Consider the following 19,144-nt stretch of genomic DNA (forward strand, 5'->3'; position numbering starts at 1 on the left):
TCAGCTGTATAGAGAACAGGATCTGACTCTGACCTCAACATGTAAATCCTGTTTTATATAATAAATAATGTAATAATAGAACTAACTGCACTAAAACTAGTGCATAAACTCTAACTGCCCTTATAGCCACTGATTTAGGTGGTAACGCGTAGATATTTATAGCTGCTGCAAGTCTTTCAAAGTCTCTTTCTCAGAAAGGCTGAACTACTAGACACTGCAAACTGGGGGAAAAAAGAAAGAACCACAAAAAAAAAAAAACGGCTCTAAAAATAACCCAAAGAACAGTTGAGAGTTTGACAGCTCATCTGAACAGAACTCAGCTGTGCAACATTCAGAAGGAGAAACATGAAGCCTTCTTTCTTTTTAGGCTTTTTTTATAAATAATACCAAAAACTCTTCATGTGTCTCGAGGGAGGTTTCAGTGCTATTGCTGGAGCCAAGATAGGATCAGAGAAATGCTGCACTGTATTTATACACACACATGTCCATCCCACAGGCGGCACATGGTCCATACTATTTTTCCATATGTTCTCTTATAGCGCTGAATCTATCAGGACATGTATGAAAATTATGGTATTTGCTTATTTGAACTTCCTACAGTCAAAATGTATCATCGAAGTGTTTTTCTCTCTGATTGTGATAGAAGACGTTCCTGTTTAATATTCACGAACAGATTTCATTCTTGGACTCAAAATCAGTGAGGACTTCTCAGTGTAACAACTCATGAAGAGTGAATTCACGCTATTTTTCACAGGCTGGCCGGCATTGCTGTAGACTCACACACACACACACACACACACACACACACACACACACACACACACATGTACACACAGTACTGTAAATAATCTAATATTTATATCTGTATAAATATAATCTGTATTAGTAAAATGAATCTGAAAATTGATTTGTAACTGTACTCTGTAATGAAGCTATGTACCCAGACATCACACCATTACTTTGTTCTATTTTGGTCATGATCCACTAAAAACTTATGTGGGAAAAGAACAACTGAAAGAGAGAGACACACACCAATTACTGAGTGTCATTTTTTGCTGACTCTGGCTTGTGTGCGCCATCAGCCTCTTTCAGTCGTCCTGTCTCCACTTAAAACCTGCTCAGCTCTGCAGGCTTTTCCCCCTCCAGACCCTCCATCTGCCCCCATTTTTCTGATTCCATGTCCTGTTTACTGCAGCACGAGAGCCACGCCGATAGAAATGGTAGATTTAGAATATTTTTTGTTGCTATCTGATAAGAAAATGAATGCTTAATATTACCTGTTATTTGCAGCAGTGTAACAAATGGTAAGAAAGAGGATGACCGCATGACAACTTCTTTGTCCAGTGTGGCTTATTTGCACATTCTCTGTTTCACTTGGACTCAAAATCCAAATATAAAACAGTATCCTGTTTCTGTTGTGTGACATTTAAGTGAGAGCATTTACAAAACAAAAAAACACAGGCAGGGTTTAGTCCCCACAGTGCTGCATGATTATGAAACCAGTGCAGTCATGTGATGTCTTCTCTCATCATCATCATGACAAGTTGGAAGTCTGACCTTCCGCCAGCACACAGTTTGCCATGCAGGGATTGAAGATTGCAATACAGCAGCAGTGCACTTGAGGCTACACTAGGGGCGGAGTTTGACCTCTCAAGTCTCAAAACATCACTAATCCGCGTCGGACATTCTGACACAGGCCATCTCTGGCCCCCGTTTGGACGGAAAAGGGACGAATTTTTTCTCCCCGAAATAACGCCGTCCCGAGCGGGTCCGCGCGGCGTCAGACAAGAGGCTCGGGCTGCCGCCTGTGCGCGTGTCGGAGGGATTGGGAATGCTGCACTATGACAGATAGTGCGTTACATGCGTCTGGACATATCTGCAGTCATTTATAGGCAGTTTTTTTTTTTTTTTTGCGGGATTCGGCGAGAAGTCTTGGGGTTTGCGCGTTGACAGCTGGACCGCCCTGCGCCTTCATTGGAGGCGAGCAGTCAAGTATCCGCTTCCCTTTAAGGTGAGTCGGCAGAGCATTTGTTTTCTCAACGCCTGAATGCAAGTTGCGGCATATTTCTGCTACTGTGGCTGACCGGGCGCTGTTCCCACGTCTCCTGCGGTGGGAGCGCGCTCGCCGAAGCTTTTGTTTTTATTTTTAAACGCATGAAAAGCACAGGACGGCCACGAAGTCCCGCTCACTAAAGGATTTACGTCCTCTTTATGAACCCTACTGCAAAGATGGGCGCTTATGTCAGACCGTATAGGCCTATACAGGCATCACATGGTGTCAAGAGAGGTTGGTGCAGAAACACATGTGGGCACTGACACCTAATGTAGGCTTTAAGTATGATTTCACGTGATGAAAACGTTAGAATATGTATGAAATAGGTCATTTTGTGACTGTGGGGTGAAATGAAAGGCCTGTAATCAGTCGTTCTTTGAACATATAAATTACAGGTGCATTTACAAATAAGCCTACAGCAAAATAAAATATACTATATGCCTGTAGAAGTTTGCCACCCCTTAGAAAAATCATAATTGTGTGTCTTGCTCATCAAATTATAATTGAAAATATTGATTGACTCCCCCTATGTATGTACATTACAAATGTAAACAAACCAGAGCAGCATCACATCAAGATGAATAATTAATTTAGTTGTTGTCTAATGTCAATATGCTTGTTGCATATGTCAGTATCTTTGACTTCAGGCTTCAGCTCTGTGTTTTGATTTTTTTGGTGGCGGGGTGAGGCTCTTGTTTACGTTTATTTGTATTAAGATTGCAGCGTAAATGTAATTGAGTTTCAAATAAGACAAGCAGTTGTTGTTTGTGTTGAATATTGGCAGCTATTTATGATGGTAATACATTATCATATCCATAAAAAGATTATGTGTTCCAGAGCAAAACTAAACTGTTCACTATCCTTACACCATTTTAGGTTTTATGAGAAAATAATAATGATACAAATGATTATAATGTCTTAGAATTTATTGTAACATTGTGCCCATGCATCATTATTGTACCTCTTTATTTTTAATTGCTTTTTCTGCAAGCTGTGTATCAGTGATGAAGCAATAACCGGGTCCAGTACAAATAAAAACAGGTCTAAAGGTGTCTGAACATCTATAAATCATGAGTTTAATTTGAATGTAATTATCAGACCACAAGTTAATGAGGTTGTCTTTTCTCTATAAGCAGGTGTGAAGTCTAAAAGCCTCAACAGCAACAGTTAAAATGTTGTCGTGTTCTTGCATCAGCCGGTGTGGTGGTCACAATGCAGACTGTGAAGGCTGCAGATCATAGAGGTGGCACACATCTCAAAGTTCAGTATTAATAGTATTTAAGACAATGAACTTTAGTGGATTTTAATCTTACTTTAGTGTTTATATCTGCTATATTCAGCTGCTCTTTTCAGAAGTGCTTAATTTAATGAGGTTGTGCTGAAATGGTTACTGCTCTACTTTTTAAGCATTAGTTGGATATTCAGCCTTGCCACTCGTGTTTGTACATTTACAGTTTACCTCTTCCTTCTTCATCTGTCCTCACATATTGTCCAGTTGCCATTCAATGTCCAGTAGCACATGGCTGAGGCTGCCCTGTGGCTGATCCAGACAATGCTTTCAACTAACCGCTCCGGAGGTGCGTGGGGATGAAATGGATGGAGCCCATGGCCAGACCAACGCACCAGCTCCCACCTCCCAGCATGTCCAGCCGCAGCAAGTCTCCCCCCAACTCTGGAGAAGGTAGATGACATGATTCATCTGGCGTCCAACCAAATCAGTCATTTGGATTAGTGATGTAATGAAAACGGTGTCCAAGATGAACTGAATTTTCATCCTGTGTTGCATATTATGCCTCCATAGTGCCATGCAATAATAATCACATTTTGAATCATTAGTATATGAGTGCAGACTTTAAACTAAAATGCACTGACACTTACAACATGTTTGTGTGTTTAGTATGTTTTGAGTGGGTAATTGATTTTTTTAAAGTTTCATTTTCCATTCAGCTCAGATTTTAATGAAACATAGTTTACTTGGGACAATAAAACATCCACAACCTATTATATAATATAATATAATGTTTTTAAAGTTACAAATGGGGTGTAAATTGCTTTGAAAGACACAAAGACACACAGAAGATACATGTGAAAACCTGAGGATTGTTCATCAGTTGCAGGCTCTAACTCCATGTCATGGGTGAAGATGTTCAAAAAACCTGGAGGAGGCCTGAAGAAATCCTACCAGCCTGGGAGCATGCTGTCTCTCGCGCTCACCAAAGGCCTGCTGAATGAGCCCGGGCAGAATAGCTGCTTCCTGAATAGCGCAGTTCAGGTGAGGACCATTTTCTAAATTACTGAAAGAATACTGAAATTACATTACTTCACTCCACTGACATAATTGCAAAACTGTCTCAAATGCTCAAATAAACAAACTATAAATTCTCCTTCTAGCATTTCCGCACTCACTTAGTTTCAAAACACTACACTGTAAAGCTGCATATTAACAAGTAAAGCTTGTTTTTATGCCATAGTTATGTTTTTGGGTTGTCCATCCGTCTGTCCGTCCCATTCTCGTGAACGTGATATCTCAAGAGCGCCTTGTGGGAATTTCTCTAAATTTGGCACAAACGTCCACTTGGACTCAGGGATGAGCTTATATATTATATTATATTATAAATTATATTATAATTTGGTAGTTAAAGGTCAAGGGTCAAAACACGTTTTTGGCCATAACTCAAGAATTCACGACCATATTTCACAGTTGATCGGACAATGAATTGGTGACACTTTTAACTCAAAGGTCAAAGGTCACTGTGACCTCAAAATTACCTTGACAAACACTTTTTTGGCCGTAACTCAAGAATGAATGTGGTAATTATGACAAAATCTCACACAGATGTTTAATGGGATACAACGATGAAGTGATGACATTTTTTACCCAAAAGGTCAAACGTCAACTTCACTGTGACATCATAATGTCCTTAGTCTACGCCATAACTCAGGAACAGAAGAGGAGATTGTGACCATATTTCACAGTCGGTAGGACACTGAATCAGTGACACTTGACTCAAAGGTCAAAGATCATAGGCCATAATTTAGCGATAATTTAAGAATGAAGTGTTGGAGCGTGCCTAGTTAATCGTGATCCAGTGAGTGAATAAGTTTCACCTACAGCTCATAGAGAGGATTCACATCTAAAACTGCCAGGAGAAAACAAAAGCACCACATTTTGTGTAGCTATACTCTATATACTATAAGTATCCATCTTTACATAGTAATCAAGTACATGTGCACTTGTTTAGCCAATTCATCTATGCTGATCCTTCATTAATCAGTTCAACAATGTATATTCACTAGAATCATACATATATACCATCAATATAGTGATAACTTCCATTTAGTCCTCACTGCATATATTATATGACTCTGCACAGACATGGATGTAAAGTGAAACTTGGGGCATACAACCGCCGGGCGGTATTTCTAGTTTTTTATGTGTGGTTAAGTTAGAGATGCTGGGACTCCGCAAACCAAATTAATAAGCTGAAAATGACTAAAAGCTGAGAAAAGCTGCAGAGTTGAGTGTTGATTTTCAGTGGGTTTGGCAGTACTAGCAACAAAGACATTTGCTTCAATGGTAATATCAAAGCTATTGTTTATAAGATCTTTCCCTTCTAGATAAAATTGAAGTGGTTTCAGTTCATATCAGTATTTTGATGAGTGTGCTGTTGTTGAACCTTCACAGGTGCTTTGGCAGCTGGACATTTTCAGGAGAAGTTTGAGGCAGCTCTCAGGTCACTTCTGTCTCGGTGATGCCTGCATTTTCTGTGCTTTAAAGGTTTGTATGTTTCTGTACTTTGAGCTAAACCTGCCATTATGTGTAGTACTGTTGAATATTTCTAATTTCGTTTCTCTATGATACTGGGGATGATAGATATTGATGCTATAACAACTCGTCTGTGAAAATAGAAATCTGTCGTGAATTATAATGTGATGAGGATCATCACCCTCATTTTCAGGACAGTTACTAATCATTGTTTTTTCTTTTTCAGAGTATATTCAGCCAGTTTCAGCAGAGTAGAGAGCGTGTGCTCCCCTCCGACAGCCTGCGTAACGCCCTAGCTGAAACTTTTAAGGATGAGCAACGCTTCCAACTTGGCCTGATGGATGATGCTGCTGAGTGCTTTGTACGTTGACACAGTTTGCCTTTGGCTTTTAATCAAAGTAATACCCAGTGGAAGACCTTTCCACAGTAACTGTGTATTAAATAATAGTTATGGTGCTTCCTCCTCTATGACACTGAAGGTAAAAAGAAGCAGATGCCACTGACAAAATGCTTAGGCTCTGTGTAATCACCGGTTTTATCTACTGCCTCTTGCTTTTTAGCATATTTAAGCCCTGTTAGGATTGTATATTGGATTTAGTTGATTAAATTTGCCTCTTGGCTGAGTTTTGTGCATTTGATCTTTGTCTGTTTTGTGCCTACATCATCTGAAATTCCCTTACTTATAGTTGTTTATGTTGTGTATATTGACCTCAGTCTGACTTAACATCACAAGCCAAGATTTTTTTAAAGAGGGACACCATTTTATAATCTACAGCCATTTTAAATCCAAATATTATATTGTTAGTTGATTTAATGCATGTGTTATTCAGTGACAGCAATGTAGTTATAGAATTGGACAAAGATGTATATATATATATATATATCCATATATGTATAGTGTTTCACATACATGTTAAAGTGAATGACCAATTTACAGTTTGTAAGGAAACTGTCGAGCTGAACTTTAAGGTTAAGGACAGGATCCTTCAGTTTTTATGTTTCTAACTGTGCAATAGTGCTGTGTAGCATGTGTGTATCTTCTCTTATTTCCCACATATTAGGAGAACATCCTGGAGCGAATTCATTTGCACATAGTTTCAGACGCTGCGACTGATGCTTGTTCATCCAAATCCTGCATCACCCATCAGAAGTTTGCAATGATGCTTTATGAGCAGGTAACTAAGTTTTTTCAATACCATTGAAAAACAATACAGTGCTGTAATATCATGTGTATTAATGTTAAATACATGGGGACAAAAATATGATGTTTTACAGTAGAAAGAATAATTACTGTAAGTAGAATAATAATAATAAAGGAAGACTCCTATAGCTGCTTTAACTAAATGTTAGAGTTAATGTAATCTGTAAAATAATGTGCAGCTTTTCTTTTGCAGTTTGTGTGTCGCTGCTGCGGTGCATCTTCAGACCCGCACCCATTCACAGAATTCGTACATTATGTCTCAACCACTGCTTTATGGTGAGTACTTGATTTATTGCCATGGCTTTAAAAATGGGATACACAAAAAAATCAGGCCAGAGTGCTAATCCTGATTTAAATGTCAAAGTATTAAATAAGGTTGCTAGAAAATTATTTGATTGCAATTGTAAGCATCTTAGATCAATTTCCCTCCTGTCCTCCAACATTGAGTCTCTTAATAAATATTGTGTGTTTTCGCTGTTACTGTTACCACATACAATATGACCATGCGTAATGCTAAAGTTGACCTATCTTTTTGGCACCTGATGAACAGATTAGCACACAAAAAAATCATTGTGTTTTGTATGACGCTTGAGCAAAGATTTTTGGGATTTAATCAAGTCATCGTATTACTTTGAGCTGCACCAAACATCTAAACACCCAGTGTTGATTATTATTGTTGGGTCTACCCTTTAATATTCCCAAAGGCTGACGATGCAAAATCGTTGTTTGGTCTCAAAATATTTGGGACTTTAATTCTTTTTTCAATTCAATGATCTACTATTGATACAGTCTCTGTTTTTATGCACAGCCAACAGGTTGATCGCATGTTGGGGAAGAACGAGCGGCTCAGGTCAGACATGTTTGGAGAATTGCTGCAGGCAGCAAACAACACAGGTGACCTCCGAAGCTGCCCGGTATGTGATGTATTGTCAGTGTGCATTTTAATGTGATGTTTTTCTTAACAAATTAGACATCTTTAAAAAGTTGTGGCGCAATATCTTTCCCCGTTCTGCGGTTTTGTCAAAACATCTGTCTCAATTCAATGCTGATTCATTACAGTTCGCTAAAAATGAATAATTTAGCTGTCCAGCTGAACAGTTTTAATGTAAAATGGACACAAAAATGATTCTTGCAGCTACGCAGAGTACACTCTGTGCTTTGTGCTGTGACACTGCACTTGAAGCGGCCGGAAGGAGACGGTGCCAGACTAGTGTTAGGATATATATAGCAGTAAGGGCATATCCACTGTTTTTCTCTCATCTGTATTTGCTACCGCTGTCTTCCTCTTCAGTGTGTATCAGTGTGGTGAAGCTGAGTGCTCTGTTCCCATCACCCATTATTCTCTCAGAAATTGCGAGCTCCAGTATTGACTTAATGATACTGCTGTTGTGCAAATAATACATGCTTTCTGGCTCTTTTCCATCTTTGTAATTGTCCTTATTATGACATTTTGAAGTGGTGAGACACACAAATTCTATTTCAGTTTCGCCACAACCTACTACTCTGACATTTGGGGAAATTTTCTCATTTATTTATTGCTGAGACTTAAAAGAAAAAGATTGTGTTCAGTAGTGAGATTGTTCCAGCGGGTGTTTAGCCTACCTTAGCGCAAACACTGGAGGCAGGGGAAAACAAAACACATCTTCCAGCAACTCCATAATCGTGTTATTTACACATCTTAATATGTTTTATATGCTGCCCATTTTAGATTTTCATCTTTTGTCATCTGTCTTGTTGATTGTATTCCTGTATCTGTGTTTGTTGTTTTGTAAAGCACTTTGGTTTTGGAAAGTGCTACACAAATAAACAATATTAGTATTATAAGTATAAACGTATCACAAGCAAATCTAAGAATCTGCTGGGTTTTTATTCCGTTACATAAGACAGTGATTTTGATTTAATGAATTGGGCCAAGCTGAAACAGAAACAGAAATAGAAATGCTGGCTGAAATGTCTCATGTTCTGTTTCTACACATCCTAAATACAGATGTACAGTTTGTAAATAAAACTGATTTTGAATTGACATTGGCTAGCTGTCTCCCCCTGCTTCCAGTCCTTAAGCTAAATGTAGGCTAAATACAGTGACCTACCTCTGTCTTAAACACACATTGAAATTTGCATTGAAATCCTCATTTTACCAAAATGTATATACAGTCCCTAAAAATATTTAAAAATAACTGCTCAGCAAAAGCTCTTGTAATATCAACACTGAAAGTATAATTATTTTTGTCTTATAAATCCATCACTGAGAACTTAATGTTTTCCTTGTATGTACGTTGATATTATTATGGACCATCATGTGTTTTTCTTCATATTCTGCAGAGCAACTGTGGTCAAAGTATCAAGATCCGCCGTGTGCTCATGAACTGTCCAGAGATTGTCACCATTGGATTTGTATGGGACGCTGAGCAGTCTGATCTTACGGACGATGTCATTCGGTCTCTTGGCCCACGTTTGAACCTGTGTGGGGTAAGAGTACACTAGAGTACACAGAGTGCACTAAAAATGACATAAATCCATCAATGATTCATGTACAAATGATCAGTTGTCAGCTATTTTATGACTTTTGTTGATGCTGGGGTCAGTGTGCTGTAATCTTCCAAAAAAAAGACTTCGACAGGGTATCAAAAACACACACATAGATTTTATATGATTTCATAGGATTTAGCATCTGCCAAAGAGCAGTATGTGGAGATCAAACTATTTGCTCTCTTTCAGCTTTTCAACCGTGTCACTGATGAAAATGCCAAACGGAGTGAGCTACATCTGGTGGGGATGATCTGTTTTTCGAGTAAACATTACTCAGCCTTTGCCTATCACACCAAATCTTCAAAATGGATGTTTTTCGATGATGCTACTGTAAAGGAGGTTAGGAACTCTGCTATTAAGCTGCTTTATCCCATTTCAAAAGTCCACTACCTGTTAACTGTGTGTTACATGCTCTTATATCACACGTTCCCTTTTCCCCAGATTGGATCCAAATGGAAAGATGTTGCCTCTAAATGTATCAGAGGACATTTCCAGCCACTTCTTTTATTTTACGCCAATCCTGAGGGATCTCCAGTGTCTAATGAAGACGCTCCAAGACAAACCACCATGTGTCCTCGGTACAAAGCCCAAGTAAATGGTGACGCGACAGGTAAGACAATCCTCCAGTCATCATATTTTAGTTACGTAATAAATTGTTTCTAATTGGTTGGCAGGTGCCAGTTAGAATTGTTGCTGGGACATCTTGACAATAGTTATAAATCCATACCATACAAAGTGTATTACAACAGGTAACAACAGCAGCATAACTTCACAGTTAGTTACAAGTTAATGCTACCAGTTATCCCCCACTTGTGAAATTGCTCCAATCAAAGGTTAAACTGACTACAAACAAACTAGATGGAGATTTAAACACTTCCTTTTTCCTTTGAAAAGTGGCAACGGTAAAACTAAATAATCCACTCAAAATCCACTTTGCCTCCAGTTCATTATTTTCTTATATCAGGACACCTTGTCATGGATTATTGTATTTAGACCACAGCCAGTTGCCTAATTACATTTGTAGATAAATCACTCATTACCTTTTGTTGAAAACGTTGGACTCCATGCATGACATGACAACACTGTCAAGCATAATCAAAGAGTTAATGACTCAGTTTTTCAGGGAATGAATTTAGAATTTGAGCTGAATCCAGATAAACATAATCCACCATAAACTGTGCAGTCATGAAAACCATCTCTGTGAAGTTTGTTATTTTTCAAAAACTTGTTTATCCCATGCCTATTTGCCCACAATTCAAATAGTATGTTGACTTTGTGTAAGATGATGTACAGTCTTTCACCACCTTGGAATAAATAATACTTCACTACCCCAACAAATTCCAGCTGTACATATTCATTTAGAACGGTGATGAGGCCATTACATCAGCACCCTAAAGTAGTATAAATACACCAATCAACATTAAGTAGTCCCTGTAGTAATGGTATAAACATTTTTCACATGCACTCTACCAAAGTGCCAGAAAACTATCCTAAAATGTAATTTTCTGGAGTATGTGAGCAGATTTTCCTATAGTCTCACTGTAACACAAACAATAGTGCCCAAAGCATGAGGTAACACAAGGCAACAATATCCTTCTCAAAGGTGCACATTTACCTTATATTCATGTAAAAAAAAAGGGTTATATGGGTTATCTAACTGAACTTTCCACTTGGATATATACAATGTGTTTTTTCTAATAATAGAGGTTCACTGCTGCCAGACAGCAATCACAGAAATTAAGATTATCCTTTGTGATGTGCGAGGGGAACTTAAGGTGAAATGAAACTGCAGCATAGTGTGCTTAGTGTCAACGATTATGATAGGGATCCTGAATGTCAATCAATATCAATTTATGTGATAATTTCATTTCCATGAATCCCCATCTAATATAGCATCTGAACATTTTTTATGAAAGTATCACGAAGGAAAATTAAACATCAAACAACGTCAGCACCTATGACAATAACAATTTCACTCCGCAAATTACAGTTATGGTTTGCACTGGGATTGCGAGAGTGCCGTTAAACCGCGGGGCAGAAAGATTGTCCTTCCCTGTGTGCTGGCTTGAACTTGACATGAGGATGATGCCTCTGTTGCACGCAGATTACCACCCACGCCTCCCTCCCTAATCCCTGCTCCGGTGGCCTAGCGCACTCATGCTCCTGCTCCACAGTTCTCACTCCTCCCCTAGCCATTTCCAATGTTTGCCTTCCAATGTTAATTTTTCTGCTTGGTGTTTTTGGCCATGGCGCCTTGCCTGTTTAGATGGATTGTTTTGCTTTAGTGTGGTGCCCAGACACTTTGACTGGCATGGGACTGGATTCTTGTTTTTATGAAAATAAGCGTAAGTGATTGATTTTTTATTTTTTTTATTTTAGAGTGAGATATGGCTCAGTTTGTTTATTATTATCTACATTGTATGACTTATTTACTTTTATCTCTTTTGTTAAAAGTAGTTTATATTGGGCTTTACTGAAGTACTGTTCATTTGCCCTGCAGTACATAGTATTATGTAATATCCACTCTTACAACTACAACTAACAAAGACAACTGCCCTGCAGTGTTATACTGTACTTGCATTACTGAGCCTGAGAGTCTCTGTATAACTTCAGGCAACATGAAAATCCATAATACTACAGCTTACTCACTGCTGTTACTCACCACTGCTGTAACACCCAGCAGCCTCGCACGTGCACACAGCATTATGCATATTTTTACCTCACGTTTCAGAGAGGCTGTTTATTATACTGTTGTGTTATATTATGTTTTACTAGATCTTAACAAACATGTGGCACATCTTCTTGAAGTACACTGCAAATTGAATAAGGAAACAATGCTGCAGAAAGTGGTCTAACTAACATGCAGACAGGATGAGTTGCGAAGTAAATGTGAAAGACAGTGCAGCTGTTGGGTGAATGTGTTGATTTGGAGGCAGATGTCCGCAGTTCACAGCATCTCTTTCTCAGAGTGACCTGCTTGCTACAGAGGCAAAGAATCACACCGTGGGGTTGGCAAATGTGGCAGCAGTGGTGTATTTTAACATGTTCTTTAGTAAGTTTTTTTTGGGGTAGCTTGGGTACCCTTCGTGGTCAGAGCCGACCCTGTTACCTCAAGCTAGGTACCTGCAGTGCACAACACAGTGTGAATTTGTTGATGGATAGATGCAGGGCTATCACATATGCTCTAACACCTCTGGTAAACCTCATATGTGGAAGAAAACCATGCTGTACCTGCTGAGATTTACTTACATAAACAGTCATGTCACATCCTAATTGGTTGTTCATGCCCCATGATGCTTTATGCAGGTAAAGGGAATTTAGGGGCAAATAACAATTATTTACTATTTGCTTCACCGATGTCAGCTGTCAGAAAAGGTTACTTAAGAGCTCCAAAAGTTAAGAAACAGTTAAGAAACATCAAGTGCAATTTTCTACATTGTAGAGCAACCACTCATCTGCCATTTCAATATATTTTGTTTCCTCAGTGAAACATCCCCTTGGCAGTCCTAACAAATTCCAGGAACCTTTGATGGAAAATTTGCAGAGGCCAAGTGAAACTTCAAAAAAGGACAGAGGGCATCGGAAAACGGACCAATCACAACACAAAGGTAAAGCACTGTGTCTGCATCATGGGTATAAGGGAAACACTGATAATAGAGAGGCTAAAAACAAAGACATACAGGGACGAGCCAGTGTAGATAACTACTGTATGCCAGAGCATGTTTGAAATGGTCATTCTACAAATGATCCGTGTCCACTCTCTCTAGAGATGGCACATGCAAGATCTTTATCTCCTCCAGAAAATGGGTCGAGGCCTCCTGTGGACCAAAAGTTAAAAGGCTATCCACGCACCGAGAAGTCATCAAACCATTCGAGCAGAGGATCTCAGGAGCCACGTGGACAGTCCTTCGGCACACAGGGTGGTGGGCATAGCCGGAGGAACAACTCTTCCCCAAGTCGCTATGATCAGGAGAGCTGCCAGGAGCAATGGGAAAGAGGTGGAAGTGAAGGAAGCCGCAATAAATCTAAGTCCACTTGGAGACCCATTCGGGAGGTGTTAAATGTGGACACGGTGCTGAACGAACTAGAGCAGCGCCGTCAACAGCAACATGACAGCCCGCGGCACAGTAAGCCTTCCTCCCAGGAAAGAGTGCACACCGAACAAAGCCGAGACCGTGAGCGGGAATATGTACGAACCAGAGAAGATCGGAAGCAGAAGTGTTTAATGACGATCTACGAGGATGAGCAGCGGCATGAGACCGAGAGCCACAGCTCTGTAGAGTCAGAGAGCCGGGCCAACCAACAGAGGGGCAGCAGACTTAAGAGTGGCCCCAAGACACTGCTGCGTAGTGATACCTGGACCATTCAAAGGACAGAGTCTGGCTATGAGAGCAGTGATCGACTCAGCAGTGGCTCTACCAATCCCGACTCACCTGGCATTGACGGCTTTATCGTCAAAGACCAGAGATCAACACCAGAGGCACAGTTGCAAAGGTAAGAAACAACCCTGTATTGGTCAATGGACATTTTTTATATGGACAAATGGAGGCGTCACATTCAAGAAGTGGGAACATTACAAGGAAAATAAATCACCAAGTTATTCCTTAATAGAGACAATAGAGACATTTCTCCTTCCCATCATCCCATCCTGCACAGCTAGAGCTGTTAGTTTAGTTTGTTTTTTACAGTCAATGAAGATAATAAACACATGTAGGAAGAGAGTTTTATTAAACACTGCATGTTCACAAAACTGTGTACTTAGATCATATATTGAAGTAGTTCGACAAATGTATTCCTGAAATGTACTGAACGTTACTGAGGGTATATGTAAAAGTATTCATGGCATAATTTGTCTTTAAATTAACTTAAATATCCAAGGATATAGTAATAATCAATTGATGATAAATGTCAGAGGTGTAATTATGTTATAAGTAGTTATTTAATTGCATTTTTGAATCCTTGGTAATGTACTTCACTAATCTACATTTATCTGGTTTATCATTTATCTGCACTTAAGGTGACTGTAAGAGGAACGGGTACCAGGAACTGCCGGTTATATTAGGCTTCTCAGCTTATTCATGAACATTCTTGTCATGTCATGTCCCCCTTAAATGCACATGATGCATGATTAGATATCCAAATTAAAGTTCAAATTTAATGGAAGTCTTTGAAATGATCAATCTTTTAAAGGCTTACTGTCATCAAATACAAAAAAGAATCAGTACCAACCAATACATGGGGCTCTACAAAAGGCCTTTTAAAACAACAGTAATGCAAATAAAATCTAATAAATCACATTTTCAGTTGTATTTGTCGTGTGCCTCTAAACACCGTGAAAGTTCGTTTGATTGTTGCTGTGCTGTTTACTAATTGACAAATCGTGGAAACATGATTGATTGGTTAAAAACATGCTTAGAATAATTTTAGTCTTGTATTTTCAGTCAGCTGCACCAAAAAGGAGGCGATGCCAAGTCAAGTATAACGTCCTCACCTTCACACAATGGTGAGTTCCAAGATTTCAAGGGCCTCCTTAAGTTTTCCAGGAACAGTAGATGTTTTTGCTTGTAATAAATGCAGTGTGTGTGGTATAACCACAACCAAATGGCTAGTTGTAACTTGCTATTTGTAACTTTTGAGTCTTTATACGTCATAAGTTTAGTGAATGTGGGCTTTACATTATGTAGTAACCACTGTGACACTGTGTATGTAACAGTTTCACATCGAGTCAACTTTAATAACCATATACCGATAACATGAGAGTAAATGAGGATTGATTAATGTCTGGGTTGATTTCTGAGCTTGGACTAGCTTCTTTAACCTCTTCACCCAGTCGGCCCTGCACAGGCATTAATCTGATGATAATCCCACAAAGCTCATTCAGATAGCACAGCTGGACATGGCTGCTGGCATTGTCATAAATATCTTTCTGTTTCATGCTGTTCTTTAGAGGGTGCTGCACTCGATACTTTATCGAGGCTATGTGCATCTAGAGCCAGTGTTTCCAACCAACAGCCAGAGCTTTTATCCTTGCATGGACCTCTCCAGGGCAACAGCAAAGAAAAAAAAATGACACATCTATTTTTAAAGGGAAGGAATTCAGCACCACGCTGCCTCTCGCTGCGCTCGTGCACCGAGTGTGCGTGCTGACTGGTTCATCCAGCTGTGAGAAAGTCTAGTGAGATTAACACTCTGCTGCTGCCACCTTGTGTCCTGGGAGTTTCACAGTCAGATGTGCAGATGAGTTTGTCTCTGCTGTGTCTGCTTAGTCTCTACTATTACTACAGTCTATATTTACCATCTACTATCTACTATTCATTTTGCTTCATTGCTAGTGTGTGCGTGTATCTGCCTATTTCATAATTAGGGAAGAAGATTAGGGGTGAGTGAAAAAAACAAGCGTTTGCGCTCTGATATTAATCTCAGAATTCGGAGAAAAATAAATCTGAATTATGAGATTAAAGTTTAAAATCTGCGATTTAGTAGAATTCTGACTTTATTCTCAGGATTCTGAATTCAATCTCAAAATTCGGAGAAAACAACTCACTAATCTCAGCTCTCAAATCTTTTTTTCGTCTTCCTCGTATTGATTTTTTTATGCCAAATGTCTTCTCATTTGTTGTGTTCTTGAGATTTTTATGTTCTGACATAGTTTCGAAGATTTCTATGTTCTTATTTTGTTATGATCAATTTTCCTGTCGTGCATAATTGTATATATGTGCATTTATACATGCTCTACATAATTTAACTCTAAAGGGAAGGAAAGGTCAGATAAAAATACATTACCTTTTGCACTAATTACAGTATGTAAATAGTTACTTGCCACAATAGAGCTTTCCAAAGGAAGACTGCTAAGCTTTGTATTTTATATATTTTCATTCTTTTTTACATTGTCCCCTTTTCTGTCACTATGTTTTGATCACCTTTGTTTTATATTTTATAGGTAAACATCAACCCAAACCTCAGGGAAAGAACCATGACCAAGTTTCACATTCACATCTAAAGTGCAGTCCAAGTTCGAGGTAGTGCCCGTTATTATAAATTATATAAACTTGTTCCAATATGTACATATAATATAATTTCCGTCATTCTCTACAACACTTCTCTCTTGTAGACGGAAATCAAAGTACACTTCTAGTACCTCCAGAAAAGCAGTGTCTTCAGAGAGGGACTCCACGTGTTTAGATAACAGGCAGAGTGAGCAGCAGGAGCTGACAAACTGTAGAGGGCACACTGGAGAAAGTACAGCCCTGAGGCACATAACAAAAACCAGCAGCTCAGAATGGAACAGCTCCGACGATCTCGCTCTGTCTGAGCCCGAGGACAGAGAACCCACTTACCGCTCCAGCAGCAGTGAGGCCGTCGCCTCTGAATCCCAGTGTCCTCACATAACCCTGCCGTACCACCCTCCCAGCAGTGTGACCGCAGAACCTCTCCAACTGAACAATCAGCGTCAGCTCGGCCCGACAGGGTCGCCTCACCTTCGACCGACCCAGCGGATCTCTCCTCACCAGGGCGAAACAAGCCACGCCGTGTTTCGTCCGAGGATGCTTCAAGAACCCTTTCCATCGAGTCCTCGTCTTTCCACCACATCCTACGCCAGTCCTCACAGGAAGCCCGACATTTCCGGCCTCAGAACCTTCTCAGATGCAAGCTCCAAGTCGGGCTCGGACCCCGAGAGGAGCACCCCGTCATCATGTGAAAGTGAGGAAAGACTAACTGGATGCAGAGTGGAGCAGGCAGCGCCCGCTCAAGAGGTTTCTCTGACAACATACTTCACTGTGGATAACTGTATGACGGAAACATACCGTCTCAAGTACCACAACCAGAGGCCTCTTGTCCTCTCTGCCACGGTGCCACGGACAGTGGTTGTGACTGAGCGCAGAGACACCAGCCACACACTCCCCACTGACACATACTCACAAGATGTGCCAAAAGCCAGACCTGAAACAAGTAAGCCTCTCTGAAAACGCTTGCAAACCTGAATGCAGGGCTACCCATTATGACAATATACTGTATATACTGTGAGATGATATGAAGTCATCTGGTTGTTTTAGGCCATTGAGGACAATGTTGCAAATCAATCAGCAGGACTATTGTATTGCAAAATTACATTTTTGATGATTTCTGCATCAGTATAACAAAGTACCTTGACTTGTCAGGTATTAAATGTGCTGCTAAAAACAGACACCTCTTTATTTTGAATCCATAAACAGTTTCTCAATTAGTTCTCAAGACAATATACTATTTCACTATATATATATATAATCAAATATAAATCATATATCAATATCACAATATAAAAGTACATATTGGAAAAGACAAAATGACAGTACTCACTTGTTTTCTTGTGTAAATGTTCACACAGGGTGAATCCTAAAACAGTTTAAACAAGATTTTTCATTTTGTTTCTTTGCAGGCCATAATAGCAATAAACCCACTGCAAAATGGAACCCAGTGACAGCCAAAGGACTGGATGAACGTGGTTTTTTATGAGTGTTACTTGGTAAGGTTTGTTTACATGGATGGACGGTGGTCAGTAGAGTACTAACTGGATGCCAAAGAGTTTACAGAATGGAAATATGTTCTGAAGCCCGACATCTCCAAATTGAGTGGAATTTATTTATGCAAGCTTGTCACATAAAGTAAAACCTATTTGTAAATGCTGTTGCGTATTGTTTGACAGATTGTCAACTATCACGTGCTGCAAGAAGATTTTCTTTTAACCAAAAATCTGGACTGTTTTCAGTTTTGCACAAAGGGTTTTTGGGTCTTTATTATTCTTTTCATCACCTTATGTCAAGGCTAAAATGTTTTGTTTTTTTTATTTGTGCAGTAGTCCCGCAGAAATGAAGGTATGCTAATATACTGCAAGTAAGGCATGAGATATTAATATGAGCCACAGTTTGATCGATTATACCGTGGTCTGTACAGTTATTATAAAACAATGAAAGAAGGAAGTGTGAAGACAAATCGCAGACTATGATGTCATTCTACACGACAAAATAAAATCTACAGGCCAAAGGTTTGCATCATCATCAGCAGGTTTAAAGTAGCTCATTTATATATATACGCCTGTCAGAGGAGTAATATCTGGGCATCTTACCGACTTTATGCATCTTGAGGGCGTTAGGTCACCAGGGAACAGACATTGCACCATTTACGGATGTTCAGTTACTGATTTGTTTCAGCTGTTATCATATCAGTTATTTTACAACATTTATGTGTTAATGAATGACTGAGGGCTGCCCTGCACCAGTCAACCTGATTGGATGTAAAAATCTGGTGACAATGATTGTTAATTCATTGCTTCAAATGATTTCTCCATTTTCCTGGAAAATTATAGGCAGATTTCATGCCATCAGTCATAAGTACGTATAGAGACTAAGTGTATGTGCTGTGCTCAGTTTCTGGCAGTCTACGAATCCTACAATCTGTTGACTATGACATGTAGTTGCGGCAGCCCTCAGGTTATTCAGTGGGTCACTATATACTGTACGACCACGTCTCCTCGTGTATTCTACCTTCGACTGTGCTGGTTTCTTGTAATCCTTTTTTGTAACTCACAGTGATGTCAAATTGTATTTTTTCAGTCTTC

At 39.4% G+C, this 19,144-nt stretch overlaps 1 protein-coding gene across 1 annotated transcript; it reads left to right on the forward strand.

Moving 5' to 3' along the window:
• Nucleotides 1–3,640: 3,640 nt before the first annotated feature.
• Nucleotides 3,641–18,042, forward strand: usp53b (ubiquitin specific peptidase 53b). The gene is made up of 16 exons (XM_070921139.1): nucleotides 3,641–3,734; nucleotides 4,165–4,325; nucleotides 5,739–5,831; nucleotides 6,046–6,180; nucleotides 6,881–6,994; nucleotides 7,214–7,296; nucleotides 7,829–7,934; nucleotides 9,343–9,489; nucleotides 9,739–9,888; nucleotides 9,991–10,159; nucleotides 13,035–13,157; nucleotides 13,317–14,043; nucleotides 14,991–15,052; nucleotides 16,490–16,568; nucleotides 16,661–17,499; nucleotides 17,966–18,042. Exons 1-16 carry the CDS (start codon nucleotides 3,641–3,643, stop codon nucleotides 18,040–18,042), a joined length of 3,159 nt encoding a protein of 1,052 aa, XP_070777240.1.
• The last annotated feature ends 1,102 nt before the right edge of the window (nucleotides 18,043–19,144 follow it).

The sequence above is a fragment of the Enoplosus armatus genome, chromosome 2 (assembly GCF_043641665.1).
Source record: "Enoplosus armatus isolate fEnoArm2 chromosome 2, fEnoArm2.hap1, whole genome shotgun sequence".
Lineage (NCBI taxonomy): Eukaryota > Metazoa > Chordata > Actinopteri > Centrarchiformes > Enoplosidae > Enoplosus > Enoplosus armatus.

Excerpts from the sequence above, each read along its gene's own strand:
- usp53b (XM_070921139.1), top strand. The coding sequence starts at position 3,641 with ATGAAATGGATGGAGCCCATGGCCAGACCAACGCACCAGCTCCCACCT. Across the intron at positions 10,160-13,034 it reads AGTAAATGGTGACGCGACAG|TGAAACATCCCCTTGGCAGT; the intron begins GTAAGACAATCC and ends TTGTTTCCTCAG. Across the intron at positions 17,500-17,965 it reads AAAAGCCAGACCTGAAACAA|GCCATAATAGCAATAAACCC; the intron begins GTAAGCCTCTCT and ends GTTTCTTTGCAG.